This window comes from Pelobates fuscus, chromosome 2 (assembly GCF_036172605.1).
Source record: "Pelobates fuscus isolate aPelFus1 chromosome 2, aPelFus1.pri, whole genome shotgun sequence".
Classification (NCBI taxonomy): Eukaryota; Metazoa; Chordata; class Amphibia; order Anura; family Pelobatidae; genus Pelobates; species Pelobates fuscus.
This window is the reverse complement of record NC_086318.1, coordinates 35,703,960-35,730,590: the sequence shown is the minus strand read 5'-3', so window position 1 is coordinate 35,730,590 and position 26,631 is coordinate 35,703,960. Positions and strand designations below refer to the sequence as shown.

At 39.6% G+C, this 26,631-nt stretch overlaps 1 protein-coding gene across 1 annotated transcript in view; it reads left to right on the top strand.

Moving 5' to 3' along the window:
* LOC134586525 (cytochrome P450 2K6-like) overlaps positions 1-19,159 on the top strand; it is a 55,196-nt gene extending 36,037 nt beyond the window's left edge. The window contains exons 5-9 of the mRNA XM_063442084.1: positions 2,580-2,756; positions 8,582-8,723; positions 12,225-12,409; positions 14,313-14,454; positions 18,978-19,159. Of these exons, the coding sequence (XP_063298154.1) occupies positions 2,580-2,756; positions 8,582-8,723; positions 12,225-12,409; positions 14,313-14,454; positions 18,978-19,159 (828 nt within the window). The remainder of the gene's footprint in view (positions 1-2,579; positions 2,757-8,581; positions 8,724-12,224; positions 12,410-14,312; positions 14,455-18,977) is intronic.
* Positions 19,160-26,631: the final 7,472 nt, after the last annotated feature.

Here is a 26,631-nt window from a genome sequence, read left to right as displayed (position 1 = left end):
GCAATAAAGCATGTAAACACTGGGTGTTTTTAAACTCGGGACAAAATTTTGAATCTATTTAGCAGTTTTTTTCATTAGCTTTTGTAGATAAGCAAAAGATTTTTCAAGTAAAAGTCCAAAAACATGTTTTTTTTTTTATTTTTTCACCATATTTTATTATTTTTTTAAATACAATATTGGACATAATACAAATAATGGTATGTAAAGAAAGCCCCTTTTGTCCTGAAAAAAACAATATATAACTTGTATGGGAACCGTAAATGAGAGAGCAGAAAATTACAGCTAAACACAAACACCACAAAAGTGTTAAAACTGCTCTGGTCCTTAACGTACAAACATCGCAAAAACAGGCCGGTCCTGAAGGGGTTAATCAATTTAACACATATAAAATAAACAATAAAAAAAATAATTTTTAGTGATATTCTTTACTTGTCATAAACATTTTTATAGTGCCATTTTTTTACTTGTAAACTTTGGTATATCTGATGTGAACCATGCCTCGCAAAAAACAGCTTTTAGAAGACTTGCAATGAAGAATGAAGAAAAATGGTCAGAGCTGTGGCAGCTGACATTTAATGTTGATAAGAGCAAGATAATGCATCTTGGACGTAAAAACTCAAGGTCAGAGTATAGAATATTTGATAGCATCCTTTTTTTTTTTTTTTTTTTCAATTCTCTTTTTATTTTGAATTTATCACCATAATTTCACTTATACAAAAAAGCATTTAAAAATTCATATTCATACACATAAACACTTATACAAAAAACACAATCACAACACATGTGATAGCATCCTAACCTCAACATCTGAGAAAAGGGATTATGGGGTAGTTATTTCACATGACTTAAAGGTAGGCATACCATGTAATAGAGCAGCAGGAAATGCTGGCAGAATGCTTGGTTTTAAAGGGAGAGGTATTAGCAGTAGAAAGAGGGAAGTGCTCATGCCATTGCAAAGAACACTGGTGAGACCTCACTTGGAGGATTATGCACATTACTATAATTTGGATGGAATTCAGAGAAAGGCTACTAAACTGGTTCATGGATTGCAGGTTAAAACTTACCAAGAAAGGTTAAAGGATCTTAACATGTATAGCTTGGAGGAAAGAAGGGACATGGGGTATAGATAGAATTTAAATACATAAAGAGAGTCAACACAGTAAAGGAGGAGACTATAAATTAAAATTAAAAGAAGAAATACTACCACAACAAGAGGACATAGTCTTAAATTAGAGGGGCAAAGGTTTAAAAATATCAAAAAGTATTACTTTACTGAGAGGGTGGTGGATGCATGGAATAGCCTTCCAGCTGAAGTGGTAGAAGTTAACATAGTGGAGTTTAAGCATGCATGGGATAGGCATAATGCTATACTAGAAATAAGATAAAGCCAGGGACTAATGAGGGTATTTGAAAAAATTGGTCAGACTTGATGGGCCGAAAGGTTCTTATCTGCCGAAACATATCTCCCCTGGCTGTGACTCACATAGCCTGGATGGAAATAAAGTTTTTGTTTTTTTTTCCGATTAGATGCTAAGCTACTTTAGAATATTTTTTACGAGTTCTGTAAATTGATATTTATTAACACAAAAGAGGCTCCTGCTGGTTCTAGAAGTATATTAACAGATCAGGGGGTGCTAAATTCTAAATTAAAGAGGGTGTTAATAAAGGAAGATTAAATATTAGATGTTGTGTCACAGGAAGTGTTTAGAAAGGCTGTACAAGTCACATACAGAGAGGTGTGACTATGAGTATATAAACAATAGGATTTTACAATAAATGGCAGAGACAGCAGGGGATCTATACACCAATGCTGCTTCATTAATCTAAAGTTGTTTTGGTTACTATAGTGTCTATTTAAGTTCAGTGGATGGAACATCATCCTGATTTGGGGATATTTTGATGCTTTGAGGTCTGGACCACTTGCCATCAATAAGGCAAAAAATGAATTATATCAGGGTGGCTGTGTACCAGCTGAAGTAGTAGTTTGGTGATGCAGCAGGACCATGATCCTAAACATTAAGGTAAATCCATTACAGAATGGATTTAAAAAAAAGTTTGATTCTGTGGAATAGCCTCAAGAGAGCTATTCACACCAGAAATCATAAGAATATGGCTGAGCTGAAGCAGTTATGTAAGAAAGAGTGGTCCTCCTGAACATTGTGCAGTTTTAATCTACATCTACTGGAAATTGCTTGGTTGGCTATTAAATCCAAGTGTTGCTGTTTCAAGTTTCCAAGTCTTACTTTTTCCAGAGCTTTGTGAATGTTTAATGGGATGTCTCCAATAAAGACATGACATATTATAATTGTTTGCGTGTTGGTAGCTTAAGCACATTGTGTTTATCTATACTTGTGACTTTGATGAAGATGAGATGACATTGTATGACCAATTCACGCAGAACACCAACTAAAAGGACTCACATACTTTTTCTTGCCAATGTATGTATGTGTGCATATATACACACATACACAGCCATTATAAATAAGACATTCCTTATAATGTTTAAATAGTGTGTTGACATTTTGGAATACTACATTTTTATAAAATATTAAATTTTAATTGTTTTGTTTCTATTTCAGCTATATAATATGTTTCCCAACTTTTTGAGATTATTTCCTGGAAGTCATATAACCATTAGAAAAAACGTAAAGGAGGTAAATGATTTCATAACAAAGACATTTGTAGAATATCTGAAGGAATTAGATGTTAATGACCAGAGGAGTTTCATAGACGCATTCCTTATACGGCAAAAAGAGGTATGGTGTACATTTTTTATAAAACTATATAATTCACACACAAAAAAAAAACACAATGCACAAGCTGCACCGTTTTAAAGAGATCTATTTGGCTAACAGCACCAGATAATTAGACAATTAACTCCAACCCCAAACAAATACAATAGGTGCAATAACATTATCAATATATAGACAAAGGGACAACCATGAACATATTTATCTTAATTGTAATACAGTTTAAAACTTGAAGGTAACAAAAGAAATGACAAAAATAATATAGGATTGTGATTCTCTTTTGTACCTGCTCCTGGCAAAGCACCAACACAGTTGCTGGCCACATGCAGCAGCTGTCCAGAAAAATTATCTTTAGATTCCAATGGTTATTGCAGCCCAGAATCTCTCAAAAGTGTGCATAAACTCCCTGATCTGCTTGAAGATATTTTGTGGTAATTTTAACAAAGAAAGTGAACCTACAATATCTACAATGGCAGTTTACATATTAGTACAGTTAGATAGCATTCATTTAAGAAACAACAGTGATAACCAGCAATACAATGCAGTAATAACACTGAATTATTTACCCAATCAAAGCAGCACTTTATAATTAATCAGTATACAAGGTGAAGATTGACACTACAACATATTATATTATATATAGTAAACCACCGACAGGTAGTTGAGAATGGCAGGGCAAATGTTTTGCCCTGATGAAAGCTCCATGTGGGAGCTGAAACGTTGACTTTTTAAATGGATTGAATAAAAGTTACATTTTATTTGAAAATCTCTATAAAGTCATTTCTGCTATGTCTACATGATCCTTGCCAGACCAGCACCGGGCACCACAGGATTACAGCAGGAGTGCAAGCCCTCGCTATATATATATATATATATATATATATATATATATATGTATATGTATAAAAATATAAATCATACATACACTGAACAAAATTCTAAACGCAACACTTTTGTTTTTGCCTCCATTTTTCATGAGCTGAACTCAAAGATCCAAGACTTTTTCGATGTGCACAAAAGGCCTATTTCTCTCAAATATTGTTCACAAATCTGTCTAAATCTGTGTTAGTGAGCACTTCACCTTTGCCAAGATAATCCATCCACTTTACAGGTGTGGCATATCAAGATGATGATTAGACAGCATGATTATTGCAAAGGTGTGCCTTAGACTGGCTACAATAAAAGGTCACTCTAAAATGTGCAGATTTACTGTATTGAGACCAGGGGTGGCTCTAGACTTTGTGAGGCCTTAGGCAAAACTCAAAAATGAGGCTCTTACTAACACCATTTGTGAACAAAATAGGGGTTGCCTTGTGTGTTTATAAAGAGCTGTAGGTATATTGAATGACAAGCTTGCAGACTTGCTCTCTCCTCCCAGGGCAGACTGCTTGTAGGGGCCTCGCACCCAGTGGCATAATGAGCAAGCCACTGGGCCCCCTCCCGATGTCGGACCCTCGATCATGGACCGAGGACCCGACATGTCAGTCTGCCTTATGGTGATTTAGGTGGCCGCAAGGCCCAAGCCAGCTCGAGGCCTTAGGTGGCCGCCTAAATCACAAAATTAGAGAGCCGCCTCTGATTGGGGGGGGTTCGAAAACCAGTCGGTATCTCGTGTGACCACCATTGCCCTTACGTAGCGCAACAAATCTCCTTCGCATAGAGTTGATAAGGTTGTTGATTGTGTCCTGTGGAATGTTGGTCCCCTCCTCTTCAATGGCTGTGTGAATTTGCTGGATATTGGCAGGACCTGGAACACGCTGTTGTATACACCGATCCAGAGCATCCCAAACATGCTCAATGGGTGACATGTCCGGTGAGTATGCTGGCCATGCAAGAACTGGGATTATCATGCTGCAACATGAGGTGATGGTCGTGGATGAATGGCACAACAATGGGCCTCAGGATCTCATCACTTTATCTCTGTGTTATCTCTGTGCCATCCATAAAATGCACCTGTGTTCGTTGTCCATAACATACGATTGCCCATACCATAACCCCACTGCCACCATGGGTCACTCAATCCACAACGTTGACATCAGCAAACCGCTCAGCCACGCAACGCCATATATGATGTCTGCCACCTGCCCTGTACAGTGAAAACTGTGATTCATCTGTGAAGAAAACACCTCTCCCAAATGACAGACGCCATTGAATGTGAGCATCTGCCCACTCAAGTCGATTACAACGACAAACGGCAGTCATGTCGAGACCCTCGATGAGGACGACAAGCATGCAGATGAGCTTCCAAGAAATTTGTGCAAAAATTATTTTGTTTTGCAAACCGATTGTTGCAGTTGCTGTCCAGGTGGCTGGTCTCAGACAATCTTGGAGGTGAAGATGTGGATGTGGAGGTACTGGGCTGGTGTGGTTACACATGGGCTGCATTTGTAAGGCTGGTTCGATGTACTGCCAAATTCTCTAAACCGCCTTATGGTAGAGAAATAAACATTCAATACATGGGCAACAGCTCTGGTGGACATTTCTGCAGTCAGCATGCCATTTGCACGCTCCCTCAAAACTTGCGACATCTGTGGCATTGTACTGTGTGATAAAACTGCACATTTTAGAGTGACCTTTTATTGACCTTGCAATAATCTTGCTGTCTAATTAGTATCTTGATATGCCACATCTGTGGGTTGGATGAATTATCTCAGCAAAGGAGAAGTACTCACTTACACAGATTTAAACAGATTTGTCAACAATGTTTGAGTGAAATATGCCTTTTGTGTACATAGAAAAAAGTCTTAGATCTTTGAGTTCAGCTCATGAAAAATGGGGGCAAAAACAAAAGTGTTGCGCTTATAATATTGTTCAGTGTATATGTTGCAGTTAAAGTGAGAAATCAGTTAATGTGCACATTAACTAGTTACTCTGCAGATTAACTGATTTGCTCAGTTAAAGTGCGGAATCAAGAGTTTGCCGCACTTTACCCAGGTAATGTGCACATTAACTGCTTCCGTCTAGTTAAAGTGCAAAATGTTTGTTTCTTTCCCTCGATAAAAAGAGGAAATTATTTATTATAAAATCGTCCTCGCAGAACCTGTTTCACCCTTTCAGTGTAGTCTCTGCAGAATCGTTCACTTCTCGTCTGAAGGCAGAAAGATTCTGTGTGAACCTGCCTCGATTCTTTTTTTGAAGAAGTTCCTTTCAATGCCCTCCACCATCAAATTCTCAAAGCATGGATGCATGGCTTGTTGCTTTTCAGATGGGGGCTGGCTACTAACAATGCAGTTCTGTAAGTCCGAGAAATACTTCTCTCATTGAGGAGAATCAGACCAAGGAGAAGTCTGCTCATGGACCACTGATTCCGACAGTCTTCAAATATATGATGATATTGAGAACAGTGGAGAGCATCTGCTGGGATAATTTCAGGGTGTTGCTGCATAATGTGCAGGAAGCGCTCGCTCTCTTGTGGTGGTGGGGGCTCCTCATTTCTTACCAGTTCAGGATAACTGTTTGTAGAGGTATGTGACTATGTGGTCCAGACAAGAACAGAACAGCAGCCTGTGCACACCATGGTGTCCCCCAGAGCTGTGAGCCACTCAGAGAGTTGGAGGACAGAATGATTTTTTTGCACTTTAATGAGTGCCTAGTAGGAAATGTGCAGATTACCTAGGTAAAGTGCAGATTACCTAGGTAATGTGAGAAATATTTGAGAAACAAAATAATGTTCTAAACTTTAACTGATCGCCCTAGTTAATCTGCAGATTAACTAGGTAATGTGCACTATAACTGATTTCTGCACTTTAACTGTACCATATATACACATACACACATACACACATGCACACGTAAACACACACTGATCAGCCGCCACAATATTAAAAACCACTGACAGGTGAAATAAATAGCGTTGATTATATCATTACAATGGCACCTGTCAAGGCGTGGAATATATTAGACTGCAAGTGAACAGTCAGTTTTTGAATTTCATGTGTTAACAGCAGAAAAAATAACAGGCAGAAAGATCTGAGTGACTTTCACATAGTTACAAAGGCCGAAAAAAGAGACGTGTCCATAAAAGTTCAGCCTTTCTCACAATTGCTGTTTATCCAAAGGAAGGCAAAAAAAAAAAAAAAGTTTAAAGCTTTTTCTGATTTTGCATTTGAACTATTAAAAATGCCTTCTCAACCCCAGAATGGCAGTCAGATCTTTCCTTGAATAAAAAAATTGTTACCCCACATATAAAAAAATAAATCATATCCCTGAATATTATGTTTTTACAAGTATTCATCCAGTTGATGTTTAAACATCTGTACAGATGTGAACCCACCTTTTCAGGCAGATAATTCCACATTCGTATTGTTCTTACTGTAAAAGAAACCCTTTTCTTTGCCTTGGACTAAATCTCCTTTCTTCCAGTCTAAATGCGTAACCTTGTGTCCTGCGTATTGTCCTGTTTATGAATACATTTTCAGACAATGTTTTGTATTAGCCCCGAAAACATCATATCCCCTCTGAGGTACCATTTTAAAAACAGACTTAACAAGGGCCAAATAGTAATGACTAGATGACTGGACCAGAGCATCTCCAAAATGTCTTGTGGGGTGTTCCTGGTATGCAGTGGTTAGCACCTATCAAAAGTGGTACAAGGAAGGACAGCCGGTGAACCAGCATCAGGGTCATGGCCCCCTGCTGCTCATTGATTCATGTAGGGAGCGAAGGTTAGCTCATCTAGTCCAATTATACAGAAACTACTGTAGCTCAAGATGCTAAAATGGAATGCTGGCCACGATAGAAAAGAAGAGTGTCAGAACTAAACCATGAAACAATGGAAGAAGGATGCTCAGTCTGATGAATCATGTTTTCTTTTACATCAGGTGGATGGCAAGGTGTGTGTGCGTTGTTTACCTGGGAAAGAGATGGCAGCAGGATGCACTTTGTCTCGTATCCCCTACCTGATGGCAGTGGTCACTTTCAGCATAACAATGCACCCTGCCTGTCAGGATCGGGACAGGGATCCAACACGCAGAGTACAAAGAGTAGCAGATACGTATACCGGACCTTAGAATGGCCGGACTTAACGTAATACTACGTATAGAATGGTCAGGGACAAGCCGAGGTCGAGGGAACGAGAAGACAGGTAAGCGAGAGACAAGCCGGGTCAAGGATAACAGAGAAGACAGGTAAGTAATAACAAAGCCAGGTCAGAACCAAAATACAAGAGAATACAAGAGCACTGTGTGACTAGGCTGGCTAGAACCACGACAGGGCAATGAGCAAATGCTGAGAGCTCCCTTAAATACCCTGGTTCTAGAGACTAATCACGCCTCCGCCGAGACCTGATTCGTGTCCGGGATTTGACTGACAGGTCGGGCTAGAATAGCGTCATGACGTCGACTATTGAGCGTCACGTTACAAAAAGGCATAGTTCTCTCGCGGCCGGCGTTTACATGCGCGAGGGGACCGCGAGGAACGGGAGAATCATGCCGTCTGGATGGAAAAACGTCTAAGTCTCTACCCGTCTCAGGGGTAGAGACTACAGGTACCCTGACACTGCCACACTGCAAAATAATATTCAGGAATGGTTTGAGTAGCATGACAAGGTGTTGTCTTGGCCTCCAAATTTCCCTGGTCTCAATCTGATTGAGCATCTGTGGGAAGTATTGGAACAACAAATACCATTCATGCAACGTATGCAAATAATGTTGTGGCTGATTTAAACAGAAAAGGGAAATTGATATAGAATGAACACATGGCAAAAGTGCCAAAAAATCCTTGGTCACAAACACATTGCAGCTTAAAGGGTTAATAAACTCTTTATTTTGGTGACTGTAAAACAAAGTATACTAACGATACTAACGAGACTTTTTTGCCTCATTACTTTGCAGGAGGAAAATAACCCTAAAACATATTTTCATAATGCAAATTTGATGGGTCTTATAAGAAACTTTTTTGCTGGTGGGATAGACACAACAGCCACGACCCTACGCTGGGGTCTTCTTCTAATGCTTAAGCACCCAGACATTCAAGGTAAAAGCTCACAAAATATTTAAATATACATTTTAATGAATGACAATACAGCAATCGATTCACCAAACAATAGATAGAAAAATGTTGGCCAAATTTTTGTGTCTTTTGTTTGACCACTATGACAAGTATTATACTATACTTCAAGGGAACTATTGTCAAAAATACTCCTATTTTTAAAGAACTATAAAGATTATGCATTAAAACGTATGTAGAAAAAGGCTGGTGAGATAGCACAGTGAGTGTAATGTAGAATCTGTTCAACCCTTGGGGGTCGCAGGTTTACACCCTGGCAGGGATGACTCAGCTATTCATCCTTTCTAGGTAGATAAAATGAGTACCATTAAATTGGGTAACCATAAATAGTAACACTAACACCCTCTGGATGTTGTACAAAAATAACATCCCCGTAATGTACTTGGAAACCAGAGTAATATGAATGTACCTTTCCTGGTTATATACTTTGCTATTATTATTTATTTTGCTTTTATTATTTTCAGAGTTCTGCAGCTGGAAAACCATTGGCTAGTATCTCTCTGATTGTGTCCATAAGCTGAATATGAATAAAATAGAGAAAACTCCTTAGCTGTGTCTAAGCTGGGGGGGTTTACAGCTGTAACACTTTTTACAAATTACTGCAGTTATAAGTCATTCTAAGGGCTGAAAATGGGTGTAGGGTACTCTTTACATCACAACATTTGCAATCATACAATGTTTTTATTAACCCCTTAAGGACACATGACGTGTGTGACACGTCATGATTCCCTTTTATTCCAGAAGTTTGGTCCTTAAGGGGTTAAACGTGCACAATGAAGAATTATGGTTAATTAAAATCGATTCATCAGAAAATGATTTTTGCTATGGGTGATTCGGGGTTTGTCCATGGAACGTTAAGTTCGGATGCCTTTCATCCATGCGATTGTTTTCAGAAAAACACTTTTAACAATACCAAAAAGATACAAAAATGCACCTATCAGTCTTTTAATTTTTCACTCCAGTACTCCTCCAAGACCTATCACATGCTATGTATTTTAAAACTGTATCTCCTTTTCTAACACAGAATGAAACCAAAGCTTGATCTCATTTTCAATCTTGATCTCAATGCACTTCCCCAAATGCCTATGCACATTTAAATAACGGGAGGTTATTAGCACCACTGCAATGATCATTAAAGCGCGAGCTCACCTGCCAGGTGAAGGCAAACTTCTTAGTTGAGTTCTACACTCGGCAGCAGCACTGTAACATGGCTGTTAAATACAAAAGCAAATACAAACACACAAAATTAATTCTTACTACTTCTGGGCGGCCGCTATGGCTACAGGAGCATTAACGGTTATTGCATTTTAGATGGAAGCAGGTGAATTGTTAGTGTAGGACTCACTTAAGAGTTTTGACTTGTAAAAAAGGGCAGGTGAGCTTGCACTTCAATAGCCATTGGAGAGGTATTAAAAACCTCCTCTTAGGGCGGAGCTAGCAATGGACCTGAACAGACGCACGATCCCCGAGCTCCGTTATCTATTAAGGAAATCCTCCTGATGTATACTTAATTCCTAAATGGGACAAGGGGGGACCTCATCCCCTGACTGATATTCACCACCATGGGCCACAAAACCAAAGAACCATGGCTGGATATAACACTCAATAGCCGGGATATTATCATTCTCTTCAGGCACTCACAACAGGCCGCATAGCCCAACATGGTGTTGCAGGAAGACGTATCCTCATACTCCTCTGAGGATTTCACCTCCGATCTGGGATCTGGGATCCTACAATCCACTGCCAGTGGCAAAGTGTGCTTCCACAGCTGAAGACTGGGAGCCAGACACTGCAGCCCTTCTCAAGGATATGCTGGGGGAGCTGCGTGCAAACATTGCAGCAGACATTTCATAATTTAAGGCCTCTATAGAAATGGCCAACACTAGACTCACCCTCTTGAAGATCACTACAAACACCCAAGATTCCAGACTGTCAATTATTGAGCAGAAATTGGAGGTGATCCAGAAGGTCCAGAGAGACACAGATGATAGAATGGAGGCGCTGGAAGATTCAAGGAGACACTATAACTTAAAGCTTTGAGGCATCCCAGATACTATCATCATGGAGGAACTGCTGCATTCTATTAGAGGACTTTTTGCTGCCTTAATGCCACCCAAATAAGCAAAATCGATGAAAATGGAGGGCACGTTTAGAATACCAAAACCACTGAACACCCTGGATTTGGCTACAGCAGACCTTATAATCCACTTCCAATCTACCCAGGATAAAGCCCTGTTCCTCTTAGCAGCACTGGGGAATCCTCTGATCCAGTTCAAGGGATCATCCCTTCTTGTTTTCCCAGATCTCACACAGAACACATTGGTATGGAGAAGGTCACTGAGACTGATGCTGCAAGTTCTACAGGCTAAATATGTCACATGTCGCTGGGGGATCCCCAGAACACTGCTGTTCTCCTATCAAGGAAAGAATAACCTGGTGCGGAATCTCCAGGAATTGGACACTTTAATGAGCAATATGGGCCTCCTTGCGGATTCTGGAGCAAGGAATACCCGATTGTCAACTCTGGATCCCTCAAAGATCCCCATCTTCACACCACGGTCTTCCTCAAGCCACTCACATGAATTTACGGTCACTTGACTGATTACATCTTTGCGATTACCAAGCACAGGGAGCTGGCCTCACAGAGCCAGGGAAGGCAGTTTGCAATTTCTTTTACTTTTATGTGACGTTCCAGTAGTACATTATTTTTCAGTTATTCTGGAAAAAAAAAAGAAGCTCTTGTTTCCGTTGCTAGCTTATAATGCCTCATATGACACGTAAATTTAGGTGTAAAATAGAAGGTATATCTCTCCCACCCCCAGCCTCACAATCTACGAGCCACACCACACATAGTGACAACAATAGCGTGGGAGGGGGTCTTTTAGCCACGTGTTAGTAACTAACCTGTACACCCTACTGGTAGGGTTCACTCTATGTAACTCTGTCTGTGCACAAAACAAAATCCTCTCTTTGCTTACTGTCCCTGTATAAAGTTTGTATGCCAATATTTTGTCTTTAACTATGTTACTCAAGCTTGCATGCTCACAAGTAAAGTGAGAGAAAAATAAAGAATTAAAAAAAAAACTCCTGTTATTTATATATGTAGGGATTTGGGATAGAGCAAAGGTAATTTTTTTGCTTCTGTACTATGTATTTTGACTTATGAAAACTGTAACTATTCCTGCCGCCCCAGGAGAAGTGGGAGTTTGAGCACAGGGCATAATCTTGTGTTTGTATTTGCTCTTGTGTTACACAGCCATGTTACGGGGCTGCCTATTAAGGGTTAAAAAGTGTTTAGGGGTTCACAAAAATACCCATTTCTGTCTCATTAGAGATTTTAGCTGAAAGCAGCAAGGTGAATTGATAGCGTAAATAGTTTACATTTATTAAACAATGTGGAAATCATTATAGATTTAAAACGTATTGTAAATTGCCATTAACAATTATCTGTAATCTTACTGCCTTCAGAAAAAGTCCAAGATGAGATTTCACGGGTGATAGGATCTACAAAACCAAGATATGACCACCGTTTGCAAATGCCATATACCAATGCGGTTATACATGAAATCCAAAGATTTGCCAATGTTGTGCCTATGAATTTGCCCCATAAAACTACGAAAGATGTGAACTTTAAAGGATATTTTATCCCAAAAGTATGTTTTTTCTTTATCTAATTATATATTTTGTATTTATGTTTGTAGAGATTTATGGGGCAATTATCTAAAGTGAGAGTTTAAAGGGAATTTTTAAATTTAAGGCCATAGCAGGGGCGTACCTGGAGCACCCGGGGCGGATCCTTTATTTGACACTCCCCCCTCAACTTTAAAATGTAAAAAACGACCACAATTTTTTTAAATGTATTTAGCACTGAGCAGTGTTTGTATATTTTTAATGTAAGCATGTTTTTGTATGGAGTATGTGTGAGTGAATGTACGTATTGGCATTTGAATGCAGGCGTGCATTTTTCTGTAGTTTTTCTTTTTGAATATGGTGGTGTGTTTTTATGTAGTGTTGACATTTGGATGCAGGGTTGTATTTGTGTGTAGTATAGATGAAATGCTGAAATGTATGCACATATACACATATACTCTATATATACACACACTGGCACACATGCAGATACACAGACACATAGGTACACACATGCAGTTACATAGAAACACAGTCACACACAGATACAGACATATACTGATACACATACAAACACACATACAGGCACACAGAGAGAGACACACAGGCACACATACAGATACACAGACACACCGAAACAAACACAGACACACATACAGATACACAGACATACAGATACACATGTATAAGTGTGTGTATGCAGTGAATACAGTGTGTTTGCATAGTGGATGCAGTATGTGCGTCTGTATAGTGGATGCAGTCTGTGTATAGTGTATGCAGCTTGTGTGTTTAATATATGCAGTGTGTGTATAGTGTATGCAGCTTGTGTGTATAGTGTATATAGTGTATGGAGTGTGTGTATAGTGTATGCAGCTTGTGTGTATAGTGTATATAGTTTATGGAGTGTGTGTATAGTGTATGTAGTGTGTTTATAGTGTATGGAGTGTGTGTATTATGTGTGCAGTGCGTGTATAATGTATGCAGTGTGTGTATAATGTATGCAGTGTGTGTATAATGTATGCAGTGTGTGTATAGTGTATGCAGTGTGTGTATAGTGTATGCAGTGTGTATAGTGTATGCAGTGTGTATAGTGTATGCAGTGTGTATAGTGTATGCAGTGTGTGTATAATGTAAGGAGTGTGTGTATAATGTATGCAGTGTGTGTATAATGTATGCAGTGTGTGTATAGTGTATGCAGTGTGTGTATAGTGTATGCAGTGTGTGTATAGTGTATGCAGTGTGTGTATAATGTATGCAGTGTGGGTATAATGTATGCAGTGTGTATAGTGTATGCAATGTGTGTATAGTGTATGCAATGTGTATAGTGTATGCAGTGTGTGTATAATGTATGCAGTGTGTGTATAATGTATGCAGTGTGTGTATAATGTATGCAGTGTGTGTATAGTGTATGCAGTGTGTGTATAATGTATGCAGTGTGTGTATAGTATATGCAGTGTGTGTATAGTGTATGCAGTGTGTGTGTGTGTGTGTGTGTGTTGTGTGGAATGAGTGCTGGGAAGGTGAGCAGTGTGTATGGTTTGCCCCTCCCTGACACTTACCTGGTCCTGGTGGTCTGGTGGCACAGCTTTAGTATGACACTGGGCCAGAGTAGGCAAACTGAAAACATAACTGACTCATAGAATGTTTCCAGTTCAGCTATTTTGACCTTAAAGGGATTCTATAGTGCCAGGAAAACAAACTTGTTTTCCTGGCACTATAGGTTCCTGTAGTTACCCCCTCCATTACGCTTCTTTTCACGCTAAAGGGATTAAAAACTTTTCAATCACTTACCTAAATCCAGCAACGATGTACCTCGGCGCTGGGTCAGGCTTCGCCCACGCTCCTCCCCCAACTTTGATGTTTAAGTACTATAAAATGATGCCATCTACTTGTACATAACATTAATATTGACATTACATTCTCTAGGGAATTACTATTGTCCCATTACTGTACTCAGTTCTTCGTGATAAGACTCAGTTTGCCGAACCAGAAAAGTTTAATCCGAATCATTTTCTGGATACACATGGGAACTTTGTAAAGAAGGACGCTTTTATGGCATTTTCTGCAGGTATGTAAATGCTTAGTGAAATTTTCCATTAATGATGAAAGTTTCTAATAATCAAACCTTAACCACGTATACAATTCTGACAATTACTTTATGCTCATTTTATATAATATTCACAAAAGTTTTTATTTTGTAGATCTACAATGAACAGTGAACCATTTTGAAAAATGTAGTTTGACTATTATAGACTACATGTGTGACAGTTTTTGTTTTGTGTCTTTTATTTGGTCTTCTTGGGGACAGAAAAAAATTAAGACTTCAATTAGTAAGCGCTATTATTATTTTTTACAGGTATTTCAGACTTATTGGCTTCTCCTCTCACTACTATCAGTAAGAAGGGTTAGGTGGGGAAAATGTAGGAGTTGGTAGTTGCTATGGAGACTGCTAAGAGGTTCATATATTGAAGGGACTCAGAGGAAAGGAGAGTGGATCACTTGGAGCCCCCATCCTCAACATGTCCCCCACAGACTTTTTAAATTTTAGTTTTTTTGCATTCTTTGTGATGGCTGTCTTACAAGAACTGACCAGTCGGCATGTTATGTAACAATAATAGTACCGAGGTTTTTTTTTCCAACTCAATAGCAGTTAAAAAAAGTGAAACGTGAAGTGAAGCGCTAATATTTTAAACAATGTGAGGTATAAAAATGCAAGGATAATACCTTAAATTCATACATACAGGTCCATAAGTGTCATATAGTACCTTAAAATAAAACACAAAATAAAGCAAAATAGTGTATCCTGTGATATATAAAAAAAGGGTATATAAAATATATAGATTTCCCACTCACACTTTTGGGAGCTAATAGATATAGCTCAATAAAATAGCCTGTAGGATCCGTAAAGGCGATCCTAATCCCTTCTTTTGGTGGGAATTCTTCCTCTTCCTTGGTCTCTAAAATCAGGAGAGGTATATGGTGCAGTACCTTAGATAAAAGTTTTCGAAAGGATAAAATAAAATGGGTACTTACAAACCCAGAGCCTTCCAAATCGGCTCTGATCAGGAGCATATGTGGTTAAGGACCACAAACCTTCTTTGTTCTAATGAAAGTAGCAGGAACAATGCCAGTAGTGTTTTAAAAAATATTATAAATACTTTATTACATAAAACTATATAACATATAAAAACACTTTACTAGGCATAAAAAAGTCCAATTTCCATGAAGACAAATAATCTCCAACTTCCCAGGACGCGTTTCGCTATAGTAGCTTCCTCAACTGGATATTCAAAAAATGGAAAAGTCTTCATTCTCCTCCTTGGACCTGTTCCTGCTTTTATACAACTCCATAAATCCGTGTTATCAGTCCGGCTTGTAAATTCGCGGGCTATCTCCATGGTGACGGTGACGCCCTGCGTTCCAAGCCTCACTTTCAGTTCTTTCTCGTGGTTCCGCCATCACTTCCGGTCACGTGGGGGTATGCCGATACGTCATGCGTTCCAAATTTGCGGTTCATTGGGATCGTATTTCCGGTAAAACATAATATATGAGTAAACCATAAAAGAGAAAACTGTACTGTCCCTTAATCATAACTCTATATAATCATTATATAAAGTGATTAAATTATTTCCTTATTATCATATGTCTATAGATAGAAGAATAATATTTATGGACAAGGGAATACTTATATGTGCAATATAATCAAGTGTTCAAAGGCTAGTATAATCGTATATTCTTTTTATAAAAAGAGAGAGCAAATCCTTTTCTTATTCCAGCATATCTTTGTAGATAAAAACGTAGTATATAGAGGTGAAGGTGTAATTCTACATACTCACTACTAAAAGAATAGTATAAGATTCTGTTTTATAAATATAAAACGGACCGTAGACTCAAACTTATTTTTAAAATATTAAGAACTGTATATAAACATAGTATCATCTGAATTAAAAAAGAAACTTAAAAAGAATTGAAAAATAGATGAAAATCTAACTTTAAAATTCTATTTTAAAAAATGGCACATCTCGAAATCTGTATTTAAAAAGAAACTTAAAAAGAATTGAAAAATAGATGAAAATCTAACTTTAAAATTCTATTTTAAAAAATGGCACATCTCGAAATCTGTGTTAAGACCATAGGGAATCAGTGTGTTTAACTTAAAAATCCATTCCATTTCTTTTCTGCTCAATTTAGTATCAAAATCCCCTCCTCTCCAATCTTTTTCTAGTTTTTTTATTCCCAAGAATTTTGTGTTTTTCATCTCACAGTTATGGTGCCTTTTATAATGAGCAGAGACACTGTGATTCTCAAAACCTTTGACTATGTTCCTCCCATGCTCTTCAATTCGAATATGTAACGCCCTTGTGGTTTTCCCAACATATTGTAAACCACAAGGGCATATCATTAAATATATAAGATTATTCGAGTGGCACGTCAGAAATTCTTTAATTTGATACTCCGTTCCCTCTCTGCTTAGAAAATTCTTAATGTGTCTTTTCCTATTTGCGGTCCTCTTACAGGCCAAACAATATCCACACCCAAAAAAACCCTTTTCCGTATTTAGAAAAGTGTTGATTGTTCTCTTTTCTTTTATGAAACTTGATGTAAGAGCGGTACGGAGATTTCCAACTCCTCTATGTATAAAACGGGGCTTTTCTGGGAGAAATGTTCTGGCAATAGGGTCTTGTAAGAGAATGGGCCAGAATCTTGAAATTATTTTTCTAACTTTGTAGTTATCAGTACTAAAATTACATACAAAAGGTATATCTTTAAAATTCTCTTATTTTTTCTCTTTATATTTTAGTAGACTACCCCTTTCTATTCCCTTTACCTGCTTCCTATCATTTTCTAATTTTTTTTCCCCATATCCTTTCTCCAAAAAGTCTCGTTTAATTTTATTTGATTGGATTTCAAATGTTTTTGAGTCAGTGCAATTCCGCCGTATACGAAGGAATTGACCTTTAGGAGCATTTTCAAGCCATGGGGAAAAGTGGCAGCTGTCCCTTCCTATGTAACTATTAGCTTCTACTGTTTTAAAATTGTTTTTAGTTTTTATTTTATTGTCCTCTATATATATGTGTAGATCCAAAAATATGATCTCTGATTTGCTCCAATTATTTGTGAGTTTTATTCCCCATGTGTTAGTATTTAAATAGTTTAAAAATTCAATCAGATCGCTTTCCTCTCCTTCCCATATGAAAAAAATGTCATCAGTGTACCGGCCATAGGTAACCAAGTTCCGCCTCCAGCCATGCTGCCCATATATAAATGACTCTTCCCAATGGGCCATAAATAGATTTGCATAGCTGGGGGCGAACTTGGTTCCCATGGCCGTTCCATTTACCTGGAGAAAAAACTCCTCTCCATACCAGAAAAAATTATTTTTGAGGATAAGGTCTATTCCTTCCAAAATATATTCTCTCTTTACTTCCATTAAATCTGAAGAATTGTTTAAAAAGAACTTTACTGCATTCTGTCCATAGGAATGGGGGATGTTGCTATAAAGTGCGGTGACATCACTGGTAACTAAAAACCGGTCTGAATTCCAAGTACATTCTTTTAAAATATTTAAAATGGTGATTGTATCTTTTATATATGAGGTAGTCGTTTTAACAAGGAGTTGTAGATGAATGTCTAAAAAATGAGATAGTCTACTAGATACTGAGTCTATCCCTGCCACTATGGGTCTTCCCGGGGGGTTATTCACATCTTTGTGTACCTTTGGCAGAAAATAAAATACCGGTATTTTTGGATGTTTAATGTTTAAAAAACCATATTCTTTTTCATTAAGGATTTCGAGATCTTTGCCTTTATTAAAAAAGTTTAAAAATAGTTCATTAATATCTTTATTAGGATTATAATTGAGTTTTTTATATGTCTGTTCATCTGCTAGTATCCTTTCAGCTTCTCTACAATACGATTCCTTGGACATTAAAACTATCCCCCCTCTTCACTTTGTCACTTTGTCACATTCACTAAAATTAGCGCTAGTACACCCCCCTTGTTTTTACATTTCAATAGCAGTTAAATGTATTGGAATCTGGAATACGTTTGTTGTTTGGCACGAATGCAAACCTTATTTTCTTTAGGATTTGCATGTGTAAATGACTGATTTTAACCCCTTAAGGTCCAAACTTCTGGAATAAAAGGGAATCATGACATGTCACACATGTCATGTGTCCTTAAGGGGTTAATCGAGACACTGAATAAATAATGCTCATTTTGTTAAAATGGCTAGATTTCCTCACGTTTGCTGTTAGTGAATATGAGAACATCAGTTGAAATCCACCTGGAAAAAATCAGTGCTTATTGAATAATCCTCTCAATGCAGGCATAGATCCTGGGTGTTTGTTTTCTTTCTCATTGGATTTCACGGGTGACAGGTGTATTGTTTTTCTTTCTTTTAAAGCTGTTATGTGTCATTTTGTGCTTTTTTGTTTTTCCCAATAATTTTTCCATCACTAGATCTTTTCACTATAAGATTAAAATGCAACTGGTGCTACAGGCTATATAAAAATCAGAATTAGCATTGTTGTATTTATATATTGTGCTTATCTTTTTGTTGTGTGTTTTTTTTTTTTTTATGGATTGCAGGTCGCAGAGTTTGCGCCGGTGAAACTCTAGCACGAGTGGAGCTCTTTATGTTTTTTACAAGTCTTCTACAAAACTTTCACTTTTGTCTACCTCCTGGCGTTACTGATGTTGATCTCACCCCTACAGTTGGAATTCTGACACCTCCTTTCCCAAATAAGATGTGCGCAATACCAAGAGCTTAACTGCATACGCTGAAAACATAGTTAAAAAATTATTTTTTGTTTTATAATGTGTATAAAGTGAGAGAAATTAGTAGTGCAGCTGTTCATTAAAGGCAGGCGCATATAAAAAATAGCTAGCATGCTACACATTTTTTTTTTTTTTTTTAAAGCTAAATGCAAAAGCTAAAGCATAAAACAGTGGTCCAGGACTCCCACTGTGATGGTCCTCCCCATGATCTCCAGCTTTTTTCCCTTGATCTACAGCTTATGTATTTTTTAAAATGGAAAAAGAAATAAAGGTACTGCAATTGAATTTATCGTGGAGTTAGATGCTGTGTATATTTGATATTCCCTGTGTGGGTTCTCATAGATAAGTACTTTTGAAATTTTAAATAAAGGTGGAATCTATGTCATCAGCTCCCCTCTAAAATTAAAACCCAGTGTTATATATATTTTAAATTTGGACTGCCTGTACTTCAACTGCAAACTCAGTTTTTCCACCTTCTCCTACTTCCGTATAAGTGTTGTTCTGTTTAGTTAGCTATTCACACAATTCTATATACCTGAAACTGAGGAAGTCTGTAATTCATACTGCACATATCAGGAATAATAACTTGGGTGATGCCTTGCTATTTCTCCCAGGGAAAAGCACACCATCTAAAAGAAAGGCCTCAATACATCCTTCCAAATTCTGCATATGTATTGAAACATAGACATTCCCAAATCTGCACGCTTCACCCTATGTTTTATTTTTATGTGGTTTTGAGTATACATTTTCTATTAGCATCCCTAGTGAAATGTGAGGGATGACTGTTCTATGTGTATCTCGATGATCCAAGATATGGCCTATTCATCACATTCTTTGCACACACTTTCAACAAACATATAATATTTCTATTTTCGCACTAATATTACAATATTACAGACCTATGTGATACAAGGCTGCCATATGAATATAAACCTCCTAGTATTATTTGTTGGGCCCATAGAGAATTGTTGTGCATTGTGGAATAAGAGCAATACTTCTAAATAAAGTTTAGAGAGCAACGTGATTGGCTAAGTTCCTTTCTGGACAGAGCTAATTGCAGAATCTGCAAAGCCTGTGGTTTACAAAACCCTTCTTTTATTTTTATTATTTACTCATTGATTTTGCATGTATATTTAGAGAATTTTCTAACCAATATATTCAAGAGGGCCAACAGCAGCCTAATTTGTCTCTTTAACTAACGTAACTCTTTGTAAAACCAATGTTCTACCAATTTTGGGAAGAGTGATGTATCTTCAATCTATTGTCCCACTCAGTTCTAAAATGAAATCAATAAATGTCTCCCGTTTGATCATAAATTCATAGATACACTCATGTAACAAAGACTGGTCCAAAACAAGTGGCATTGATTCCCCTGAGAAGGAATGAACAAATGCCATTCATCTCCACAGAAGAAAAGAACGAGTAGCAATGATCGCTCAGAAGAATTGATAACGCTAAAGCAGCAAAAATGGGACCGGGCAAAAGATTATTGAATACATCTACAAATTTCAATTTTTTAAATGTCTTAGAAACCGATTAAGGACCAAGCAGTGCATAGTGTATTTTTAGTTATAGGGTTATGTCTTAAACCAGAAAGCATCATGAACTGACAAGGGTCGTGCCCGTTTTACACCAGAAAAAAGCTGAATTAAAACATTATTCACACTTTTGCCCTAAATTGAAATGAAATATTATTGTTATTCCTCCATGATTAACAGTTTAATAAATTACCGTATTAGTAAAATGTATGGATCATGCTTCTAACAGGGCTGTAAAGATATCAATGTTGATATCACTGGTTTATCCATATAGTGTATCTCGAAGGTGAAATAATTGTGCAATGCCAAGTCACTCTCCCCAAAATGGATGAAAACATACGTTTTATTAATAATTAAAAATAGTCTCTAGAGAACTTACACAAAACTCAAAATCAAAATGTGCTCAAAAGTTAAAAAAACGAAAAACTATTATAATAGATGTCTTGTCCATGTGTACATTCATTATCCATTTTAAAGGGCTATTACTATGATATACTGTAGTGTAGACAATAACAAGAGTACAACTCACTCCATATGTATATGTATCAAAATATTACACATGTGTAGTACCATATATACACAACTAGATGACTACAAAGGTTTAAATTGAAAATACAATAACACTATAGAAGATTGACCAAACATACTCTAAACTGAAAACAAAAGTAATCTCTAGTATAAAGTTTAGACAGAGAATTGTAGATCATACTAACGTAGTGTACCTATAATCTTAATTTTAATTACATGACAGGAGGCTTCCTATTTAGCATTTTTAATGCTGTGGCAAAAATGAAAAGGACGCATGTGAAGTCTGGCGGAAATAAAAGACTCTGAAGGTATCTTCTCTGGTCCAATCCACCGTACGTAGAATAAAAGCGTGAAGGCCTGAGAAGTGGCTGACCCCTGAACCGAGTGAGCCCGGAAACACGACTCCACTCCCGGTAAGGATAAGAGCCAACATACCCATCTAGCCAATGTGGTTTGGTATAAGAGACCAAACGTTGACCTGATTGTGAAGACAGAATGGGAGCAGTAACCTCTATGTAGCGAAGCAAAGTGCTCATGACACAGAGACGGGGAACCGCTGGGAAAAATGGGTATGACATGGATGAGGAGTCCGTCTTGGTTCTATGAGACACCGTAAAGGAAACACCCTCTGTGGATACCGAAAATCCGTCCACATCGAACACTCGAACATCCGAAATATGACAAAAGGACACTAGACATAAAAGCAATATGAGTTTGACTGATAGTTGTTGGAGCGAGAGATCTGAGTTATCCGGCTAATTTAGAAGGAAGCGAATTACCAAATCTACATCCCATGATTGATTATACTTCGGAGCCGGGGGTCTGGATAGTTTGATACCCCATAGTAAGCGGCATATCAAAGGATCCTGTCTGATCTGAGTGCCGTTAATAGGAATGTGTGTAGCCGAAATAGCTGAACGTATCACATTAATGGAATGATGCAACCGCCCTGTTGAAAAAAGGGTTGATAACAAATTTAGCACTATGGTAACAGGTGCTGTAAAGGGATCGTAGTCCCTCTCCATACACCAGCGATTCCAGGTATTAAATGCAGATATGTAGCTTTGTCTGGTATCTGGTGCCCACAAGTCCCATAGTAGGTCTCTAGTCGCTTGCGATAGGCCCATGACGGACTAGGCTCCCCGGAAAGACTCTAGGCCACTAATTCCATATGTTATTGTAGGATTAGTGGGTGGGATTCCCCTTCCGGGTTCGTTAGAAGGAGTGGAAATGATGGTAAGAGTAGTGGGTGATCCTGAGTGCCAACAGGTCCAGGAACCATGCTTTATTCTTCTATAATGGTGTGATCAGTATCATCGAAATCCTGGACACGTGGAGGCAATGGAGAACTATCACCAGCATCGAGAATGGTGGGAACGCATATGCTCCTATTGGGGGCCATGGTTGTAGAAACGCATCCACTGCTTCGCACTGGGGATACGGGAGCCAGCTGTAGTACTTCGGCAGTTGAGAGTCCGTCCATGACACGAAGAGATCTATGTGTAGTGGTCCTCTGATCGCTCTCACCATGGCGAATATCGATTCGTCTAGGGGCCAGTTGCTACTTTCTCGCCAGTGGCGAGAGAACCAGTCTGCTGTGAGGTTGTTGATCCCCGGTAGATATTCCGCTTTGATTTTAATGTTGCGGGGATGACAGAAACAGTATATGTCCCTTGTTGCCTCCATCAGGGTTCGTGACCGGGCTCCGCCCAAGCGGTTTATGTATTGGACTGCTGATATGTTGTCTATGCTTAGGAGTATGCAACAATGCGACATGTCATTGGCCAAACTGCGGATGGTAAAAGATCCTGCGATCAGTTCCAGGCAGTTGATGTGAAGGAGTTTCTCCTCCTCCGACCATGGGCCTCCTGTTGAAGCATGTGTACACTGGAGGCTGGCGTCTGATTCTAAGATGAAATCTGGGGTTGGTCCAAATATGGCCCTGCCGTTCCAGGCTTCCATATGAAGGAGCCACCATCGAAGTTCCGTTCGTACCTCTGCGGGAACTGGTATACAGTGGTCGTACAAGTGTCCGGACCATAGGTAGTGAACCTTCAGTCGTTGCATGGCCCGATAATGTAGTGGTCCCAGGAACATCGCTTAAATGGAGGACGATAGCAGTCCGACCACTGTGGCAAGGAGGCGAAAGGGGAATGGTGTCTTTCCGGAGCACACTTCATATCTCCTTTTGAATCGCCACTATCTTTGTAGTGGGAGGCGTAAGTCACATGTTCTCAAGTCTATTTTGAATCTGAGGAATTGAATAATTCGGGATTGAGATAGTGACGACGTTTCTCTGTTCACTATGAAGCCTAACGATTCCCAAAAATCGCACTAAAAACCTTGTTTGAGATTGTAGTCTGGATGCATTTTTGCAGAATATCAACATGTCGTCCAGATAGATGAGGCAGCGGATTTCCTTTGCCCTCAGGTGCGCCATGACTGGCTTCAGGGGTTTTGTGAAGCACCACAGGGCTGAACTGAGTCCGAACGGTAGACATGTGAACTGGCATGGGCGATCTTCCCAAGTGAATCGAAGAAATGGTCAACTCAGGTGTGCTATGGGGACGGGTAGGTAAGCATCCTTCAAATCCAAGCGTGTGAACCAGTCGTTTTCACAAAGCAGGTTTCGTAGGAGGTGGATCTCTTCCATCCTGAAATGTTGGTACGTTACGAAACCATTTAGTTGGCGCAAGTTGATGACCGGTCGGTAGTCTCCTGACTTTTTTTTTTACTACGAAGATATTGCTGAAAAAAACCTGTATCATCTGGAGCGAATTCCACCGCTCCTTTGTCGAATATAGTTCGAATCTCTTCGTCTATGAGCGTTTTGTGGTCTGTCGACGCCCGAAGAGGGGGTGGGCCTCTGATCTGCACTGGGGTGTCAGTGAATTCTATTACGTAACCCCTTATTGTCTGAAGGACTCAGGCATCTGTGGAAATCCTCTCCCAGTTCTGTGAAAAGAGAGACAGTCTACCTGCGGTTATACGCGAATGACAATGCATAGAGCGAGGTATGCTCACCTGTGTTGAAACGGCCACGTCCTCGGTTAAGAGCCCCTCTGGGACGAAAAGATTCCCTTGAGAAAGCGTCTCTTGTGGCTGGAAAGAAGGCTTGCAGATTTTGATTTCTGGGGACTGTAGGGCAGAAGTGGCTGGCGGCTTGACTTCTCTGCCGACCAGCCCTGACAAAAACCCCTCTGTTTGATGCGGGGTTGCGGAGCACTTGTTTGATGGATGTCTGAGCTTTATTTAGGGTAGTGAATAGGTGCACATGTTTTTTTAGTTCTCCAATGAATGAATCTCCGAACAACTGTCCGTTCGCCAAGGGGCCCATTTCCTTTTTGCCTAACTCCAGTAGTTTGGAGTCCATTTTCAGCAGTGCCGCTTTGCGTCTTTCTGCGCATATGGCCATGGTCGTGTTGTCCAACATGCATATGGCCTGTTGTATCCATTCCCTTACATTATGGGCATCCAGGGGAGCGCCTTGGGTGAGGGCCAGGTCGGCGAATTATAAAATCTTTGCCAGTGGACTGAGCATATCCAGTAGCCTGTCCTGGAAGGCTTTTTTGGAGACGTGAGACGGGACATAAACATCACCACTGTGGTATCGAACTCCGGGGTGTGGGCAATCTTGTCCGGCAGCATTGGACGTGGGCTTTCGGCCCAGAGCCGGGCACGTACTTCCTTCTCCATGGGTTTCCTTAACCAGAAGTGGATAAACTGTGCCAGGTGTTCTGGCAGTCTCCACTCAGTTGATATTGGGTGTCGTATCATGTGCAGGTCAAACATGGGTGTGCCATGCATGTCGAGGAAGGTACCATCCTCTAGTATATCAGACGATTTGCGAGAGCTCTTTCTGGCATCTTGCTCTTTTTCTTGGACATAGTCCATGTCTTCCCGTGGCAAATCATGCCAGTCGTCCTCCTCTGATGGAGACTCCTCTGCCTTCCATTCATCCATAATCTCAAGTGTGGGGGGAAGGATTGAATCCTCGTCCTCCGAGGGTGGGATATGAGGAGGAGAAGGATCCCGGCGTTTCATCTGGCGGCTGTGTTTGAGTGGTGCCTTGCCCCTCAATTTCAGAGGGCCCTTGGCAGTGCCCTTCCAGTGTCTCTTGGATGCTGAGGCATCTATTTTGGAGTTGTCAGGGTCCGTGGTGTCCGCGGTAGTTGCGGTGTCAATGCCCGCCATGTCAGGGGAGTTGTGCACCAGCATTTTGGCAATAGCTTTCTCCACTGAGGCTGCCACTCCTGCATTTATCATTGACTGGAAGTCAGGAGAGGGTGGTTGAGGTCGGTCGCTCATTGTGGGTAATTAAATCTTCCCATCTGTGGAAGACAGAACAGGTTCAGGTACAGAAGTACAGGTGTTGTTACACAGTGGACCTCCACGTACAACTTAGGTTCACCCAGTAAAGTCCGTCTATCAGAACCACTTGGTTTAAGGTAATGGTAGTAGGTGGTCTAAGGAGGGGGTCACTCTCTATAAGACTGGGATGAGTGGTTAATTGTAATTGGGTCAGAGCCCATGTAAGGTGAGGCATTGGAAGCCTTTATATCGACCAAGGGGGTCACCCTTGTTATGTCACTGTGTTTTTCCCTCCTGTATCCTGTAAGGATTTGAACGGATCACCCCAGTCGTCACATGGAGGTGCCGTATTACATATATAGGTATGACCTGTGGTCTGCGTATTGCAAGGTGTAGAGATCCTTGGTTAAGGTGTGGGGGGTCACCCCAGCAATTAGGGGAGTCACCCCTATAGTATGCTTGCCCTTGAAGGGTCTGTACAAGTCTCGCTTGGGGGTCACCCAGCGTAGGGGGGTCACCCCTGTTAATGCAGTGGCAGTAACACTGATATATGCCCTTGTTTGAATCGGGGGGTCACCCCTGGTTAGATACACGATTGGAGTGCATAATGTACATAGGACAGTTGATTCAGGACATTGCCAATACAGAAATCAGGTCTGACATTAATACCACATAGTTAGTATTTCAGTTCATATATCACAGTTGAGAAACATTTAATAGCCATAAAGCATTGTGGGAATCACCATCTGGTTGTAAAAAATGGGCGACGTGAATCTCACGGGACCGCAAGATCCAAGATGGCCGATATTCGTGTGCAAATTTAACCAGCGCTGTCCATCGGTATGATAAAACTGATTCCCACACTCCCCCCACCCGTAGTACCCTCTCTGCAAGCCTCAGACCCTGTCAAAAATGGCACAATCCTGGTGAAAAAGCCGCGATCGTGATACAATAAGGAGTAATAGGGAGGAAAAGGGAAGGGACAGCAGAGTGTGAAAATGTCCAACTATCAATGAGGATGGCAGACAGGTGGAGGACAGGTGGAGGAGAGGGGAACGCAGCATGAATAAGAAGAGTAAACATAAAGA